The sequence below is a fragment of the Merops nubicus genome, unplaced genomic scaffold (genome assembly GCF_000691845.1).
Source record: "Merops nubicus isolate BGI_N331 unplaced genomic scaffold, ASM69184v1 scaffold20773, whole genome shotgun sequence".
NCBI lineage: Eukaryota > Metazoa > Chordata > Aves > Coraciiformes > Meropidae > Merops > Merops nubicus.
In genome coordinates this window covers 25,230-31,289 of record NW_008597135.1, presented here as the reverse complement: position 1 = coordinate 31,289, position 6,060 = coordinate 25,230, and the positions used below count along the sequence as shown (strand labels likewise).

Below are 6,060 nucleotides of genomic sequence, written 5' to 3'. Positions count from 1 at the left end.
TGCTCTCTGCTTCCTCAGTTTTGGGGACTCCGTTTTCATTTTTTTTTTTTTTTTAATGAATTGGAGGAAAATTTGTAGATATATAGTATTAGATCTGTTTTACTTACTTTTTAGATGTATCGTCTCAGGTGTAACCTTAGTTTGCAGAAGTGTCAGTATTCCTTTGGGAATTTTTTTTAAGCTGTTGGGGTTTTGATGTTTAAGAAGCCCACACTTTACCTTGGACACAGAGAATATTTAAGTGCATTAATCCCCACCTCAGTAATGTAGCTGGCCTACCTGAGTTCCCTACCACAGAAATCCTAGAACTATTGGTATGTAGTTTCAGTTCATTATTTTTAGCCTGTGTTTGGACTTTGAGTCTGTTTCCATGTAATTCAGAGATAACTCTTCATGAAACTATAATAAGTAGACTCTCTTGAACTTCTTCAGTTGAACAAGCACTTTTTTATTTATAATTTCAGACTTTCTGAATTTTGAAGAAAACTCAATTCCTTCAAAGTGTCTAGAAATCAGAAGATAATTAATTCTTTGCTTAATAATAAGGAAGAAATATATCTTCTGAATCCTATACCAGCATTTTATTTATTTGATGGTTTTATGTTATGCAGCCAATGTAAAGTGAGACTATTGCATAGTTATAAGATACTGGGATCTCCAATAAAGGTATTTTACAGAAGGGTGCTCAAGAATGGGAACTTTTAGTCTTCCTGGACATGCTAATGTGGAGAATTGATTAGTTTTATAGAGGGGTCTAACATTGTTTTCCAATAAAGGGGATGTGTTGCATCTGTTTTCTGATGTTAAACTCCACTAAGATTTTTCTAATTCTTTGTGGGGAAACAAAAAAGGAGAAACTAGAAAATCTGTATGTGAAACGTTACATGGATTCTGAATTACTGGGTTGTATTGAAATGAGTAAGATGTTCGAAAAGATGTATGGACTTATTGAGCAGATGGAAAAAATTGAGTTCAGGTGTCTAGTTTGAATATCTGTGAATTTTGTTATCTGCTAAAACATTAGCCATGCTGTAATTAACCACTGGATGTCACTCTTGTCTAACTTGTATGTTGCTTGCTGCAGATGTGTTGTACTCAGGTGTTCATTTCTTAAAAATAACAGACAAGTAAATATTACTTGACGCTTGCCTTAGAGTTCTCCAGTTCTTCTATGGTCTATCTAATGGGCAAGTGAAGCTGAGCTGTCCCAGAGCAGGTCACAGAGCCCAAGCACGTGCGCTCAGGCGAGCGTCCCAGGTGTGCTCTGTAGGCTCGGCGTGTCCCAGGGTCACACGGCTGAGGCACTCAGGTAAACCCTTGCTCCTTCCACAACAGGGAAGGCAGCTGCCAAGGCAGTGTGAGCACACTGCTTTCCTGGGGGCAGCCTGAGATTGGACAGTGATGGTTATTGGGAAGATAAGTTGTTCTGGCATCAAAGGCTTGTGAACCATCAGTCTTCTTCCAGGGGGCAACAATGGACTTCACCGTGCATGTGCAGTACGCTTACTCTAAAATGGGCTGTGATCTAGGGAAAAAGGCAAACAGGAGTCCTGCTTCTGGAACAGACTGCAACCTGTTCCAAAGAGGCTTTAAATTGTCCTGTGGAGTCTGAAGGGCACGTTACTACAGTGAGTGAAACATTTGGGTATTATAAAATGCAAAAGGGTAATGCTACAAATTTGTCAATTATACTTAGCAATGAAATTTTACATGGGTATGAAGATATATCTCGGGTTAGACTATAAATCCTTTTTGAAAATAAGGCAAATGACTAAACAGAGATTGCCTGGCAGTGCAAACTCCTCTTACACTTTCCTTCCCTCCTTTTTTTTAGCAGGCCAGATGAAGAAGAGGAACGACTGGCTAGAAAGAGAGAGGAACGAAGACTACAGTCTCTTCAGAGGTAAGTCTAGACAGTTTGATAGGTAGCTATAACACTTTCTGGTGATATAGGAGTATTCTGCTCTCCTAAGGAATACATGGAGTACTAAGCAAAGAGGCGTGGAGTTAGGCATGACAACGTTAGGCTTTTGTAAAATGAGGGTTATTGTGAGATCTGTGAACCTGATTAGAACCCTATGTATCTTCAGGTGAACAGAGAGCAAGCAGTTTGATGGCCACTGTGGCAGGTACCACAGGTGCTTTGTGCCAGCCATGGGCAAACAGGAGCCATGTGTCTGAAGTCTTGCCTAGTCTCTCCTGGACTGATGCCTGTCTGTGGGCATGAGTTAATCCGTAAGTGAGGTTGGGATTCAGAGGCAAAACCGCTTTCTAGGATTAATTTGATAACTGGTTCTTTTTCTTTTAAAATCTGTCTGGACAAGGTAGAGAAGTTTTGGTATCAAGATACTGATTTTTGCTCAGGAAATAGAAAACTTCAGCTTATGTATCACTTTAGACTTAATTCCATGTTTCCAGCCTTTCTGTTAAAGCTGTAGCACAGTGTAGAAAGAAGTGCAAGAGTCAGCAGTGATACAGTGCTTCTTGGTAAGAACAACATTTCCTCAGGTGTAGGTTTTTATAGCTTAGTTCTCCAGTGACTCTTCACGTTTTTTACATTGTTCTTTAGGTAAACAATTTTTATAGGTAGGACCATGATACCTGGTACAAGCCCAATGTACCTCCTTTCATGGCCTTTATGTTGAAGATTCATAGTAGATAAGTTTCAACAAGACAAGATGAGAGTCCTAACCAAACTAGTGTTAGGGGTGGAGCTTTCAGGTGTGGGTTAGAATTCCCACAGATTGACAAGCAGATTCATCTTAGGTTTGCTGCCTCTTGGTTATGTTCCCTAAATATTCAGGCAACAAGTGGGCACATTCACTGCCTTGCTGATGTTGCCTGCTGCTTTCTCCTGAACTCTCACTGATGGTTAATATGAGCAGGTACTCAAGGAGCAAGGGATGCTTCTAGATGATACCCCTTTGTGGAGACATTGTCTGTCTATTGTTTTTTGCTATCATCTTACTCTTTTTTTTTTTTTTCCTGGGGGATTTTAGAAGTTTGGTGGTTTGCTTTCAACAGCCTAGGGAAGTATCCTGAAGTGTTCCTGAGGTTTAAAGCCTACACTACATAGCCTGATTTTCCCTTGACTCCCCTTACCCTTCTTACGCAGATCCTTGGTGCTTTCTGTGTTCAGGGCAGAAGACTGCTGAAGTACTGAGACTTCAGTTGGAACTACAGCAGTCTCTCTCATTTCAGACAGTGTGCAAAACAGTGAAGAACATGCTACTAGTACCACCAGTAAAAAAAATGGTTTGAGGTCACATGATATCACATGGTAACTACACAGAAATAACGTCTGGCTTTATACAGGAGACAGCTGCTTTGAGCAAAATCTGTCTTCTCTTCCTGAGATCCTTTGCCTTATACAATGTCGCCTTCTTATGCAGCACAGAAAGCAGGAATCCCTCAGCAGGTTACCCTCAGTAGGTAAACTTGACTCCTCCTCTTCCTGTTCTCTTCAACCTCTCAGGCCTGACTTTCTTTACATGAATTCCCTAGTTTCCCCTCCTCCTGCAGTTTGGCCAGGTTGCTTTGTTTCCTATGCTGTCTGGGCTTAATGGTGGAAAGGGATATAAGGGAGGTAGATACCCCAGGAAAACAGTAGTGGAAGGCTTTGAGTCAGTCTGTCTTGTTTGGTTTTCACATCATACTTTATATGCATGCTTTCCAGAAGTGCAGTTGCAGGAAAGCCTAGTTTAGCCCTTGTGCACTGTAGGCAGCAGGTTAGCTGCTTCTGAGGACACACAGGATCTGATTAGCAGTAGGAATTGGAGGTGGAATGTGCATAGGGTAGATGGGATCTTTAGTGAATTAAGCCATCAATGCTTAACAGCTTTCTGCTGAATATATGCAAATTAGAATAGGGCAAAAGTCACAGCTTGTCTAGTGGGGTTGAATTTTGATAAGGGTAGCAAACTGTATTTTTTTTTTTTTTTTTGTTAGAATTTGGCAGAGCAACTTTCCTGTATGTCCTTTCCTCAAAATAGATAGATCCTGGATCATCCTAGTGAAAGAGTTTTGTACGATTTTCTTTGTTTGGTTTTAGCTACACTTTTGTATTGTTGTGGTTTGAGGCTTGGAATGGGGGCGTGACCTTCCAGCAACTGGGAGGACCCCGGGTGGGGGTGAAACCATTGTATTCCCTCCCCTTCCCACACACACTCTGATAAGAGGCAGGGAGTGGTTTTTTGTTTCACTCCTGCCTGGGAGCTCGGAGAGGAAAGTTCTCCTTTCACTCCGTGGGACCCTGGAACCATTTCTGAGGGTTTTGTATATTTTATCTTTTGTATTATTCCCCTGATCTTTATATATATTATTTTCCTTACCCCCCTTTTTCGTTTTCTGTTCCTTGTTGAACAATATACTTCATTTTTTTTAAAAAGTGTCTCTCTCTCTCTCTCTCGAGGGGGTGGGGGAGAGGCGAGTACATAGTTCTGTTCCGTGTGGGTCCTGCCCTGAACCCCTTTTTACACGGAACCAGGACAGAAATATAGGAAAATTATCTGTGGAATGATGGAATGATTTCTACTTAAACTTCCTTCGTTTTTTTCCCCCTTCATCTTTGCAAAGGGGAGAGGAGGAAGGGGAAGAAGAAATTGACTCATTAGACACTTAGTTTATGTGAATAATTAAAATTTGGCAAAGTTAGATACAGTCTTGAAAACTTGTCGTATGATTAGATGAGATAACTAGAGGCGTTGAATTTTTATGTAGCACAGTGATTTATTCTCTGTATGGATGCCATGCTGGATTTTGGAAACCAGTAGTGTTCACTTAAGCTCGCTGTACTGCTTAACCAAAACAGTAATACACCTTCTGTCTCTAAGTTTATTATACAGAGTTCAGATTCTGAAATGCACTATATTCACAGCTGAATTTTATGATTATGCTCCCTGCTGGAAAGCATTAGGGAGTCTTCCAATGCTGTACCTTACTTCCTGTGTATACAATAGCTCAGTGTGTATATGTGTACATATATGTGGGCACATTACTTCTGTAGAGAAAAAAACATTTTCTTCATGCTTGCAAATGTATCTTATTGCCACACTGATTGGTGAGAAGTTAAAGGGAATCTTATAGATACATAAAGTATATATATAAAGATATGTAACTAATATTTTAAATTGTAATTGCATACTAATTTTAAAAACGCTGTAGACTTTGTCAGATATAATTACCATATTTTGCTTACAGCTCAAATAAGTCTGAATGTTTTTCTGATGGCTTTGTTGCAGGAAACATGAAAGAAAACTGAAGCATGATGAAATACGTAAGAAGTATGGTATGTGGTAATTTTGTTTTGATACCAGTATCTAAATTGATGTTTTTTTCCTAGTTATTATTAAAATTCACAGCAGAAGCAAGCTGCTCTATGAGCAGCAGAAGTAATTAAGCCCAGTTTCCTACTGATGCATGTCTTCTGTCACATGAGCACCTGATCTCATCCCTATTACATTCCCGTTCTCTTCCTACACTGACTTTTCCACTGGGCAAGAGGCAATGTGCTGGATGGGGGATTTGTGTGGGGTGGGCTTTTAAATGTATGGATTAAAATAAGTCATTCTTTCTATCTCTTCCTATGTAAGAGTACTGATTGGATTTTTTTCTTTGTTCTTAAATGTGATAAAACCCCCTAGTTGCAACTGGCTAGGAGACTCGTTATTGAACGATAGACTGGCTAGCAGATAGCAAACTTTAAATCAAGCTTAAAAAAGGATAGAGGATGCAGCCTAACATAGAGATCAAAACTGTTTTTTCTTTGTTTTCAAGTGGAGCTGTGGTCCAATAGGAAAAGCATATCACAAAACTGTAGGTCCTACTGTGTTGTGTAGAAGTCTGTTATTACCTAGGCTTGTCAGTGCTTGCACTTTTCATTAGATTTGTTCTTAGGGTTAGTAGTACTGTGTATTCAGAGACAGATATGCTAAAATTGTGCTGCACTTTTTATTATGCAAGTTGCACTAGTGTCAGAGAAGATTATTCTAGGGGTCTGAACAGTCACTCAAAACTGTTAATTTTCATCCTCTTGTTAAACTAATTGGCAGAGTCTGGGAA

At 39.8% G+C, this 6,060-nt stretch overlaps 1 protein-coding gene across 1 annotated transcript in view; it reads left to right on the top strand.

Annotated features, from left to right (window-relative positions):
• LOC103769429 (pituitary tumor-transforming gene 1 protein-interacting protein-like) overlaps window positions 1-5,287 on the top strand; it is a gene marked incomplete at both ends in the record, with an annotated part of 14,377 nt that extends 9,090 nt beyond the window's left edge. Inside the window, 2 exons of the mRNA XM_008936626.1 lie at window positions 1,835-1,903; window positions 5,241-5,287. Of these exons, the coding sequence (XP_008934874.1) occupies window positions 1,835-1,903; window positions 5,241-5,287 (116 nt within the window). The remainder of the gene's footprint in view (window positions 1-1,834; window positions 1,904-5,240) is intronic.
• Window positions 5,288-6,060: the final 773 nt, after the last annotated feature.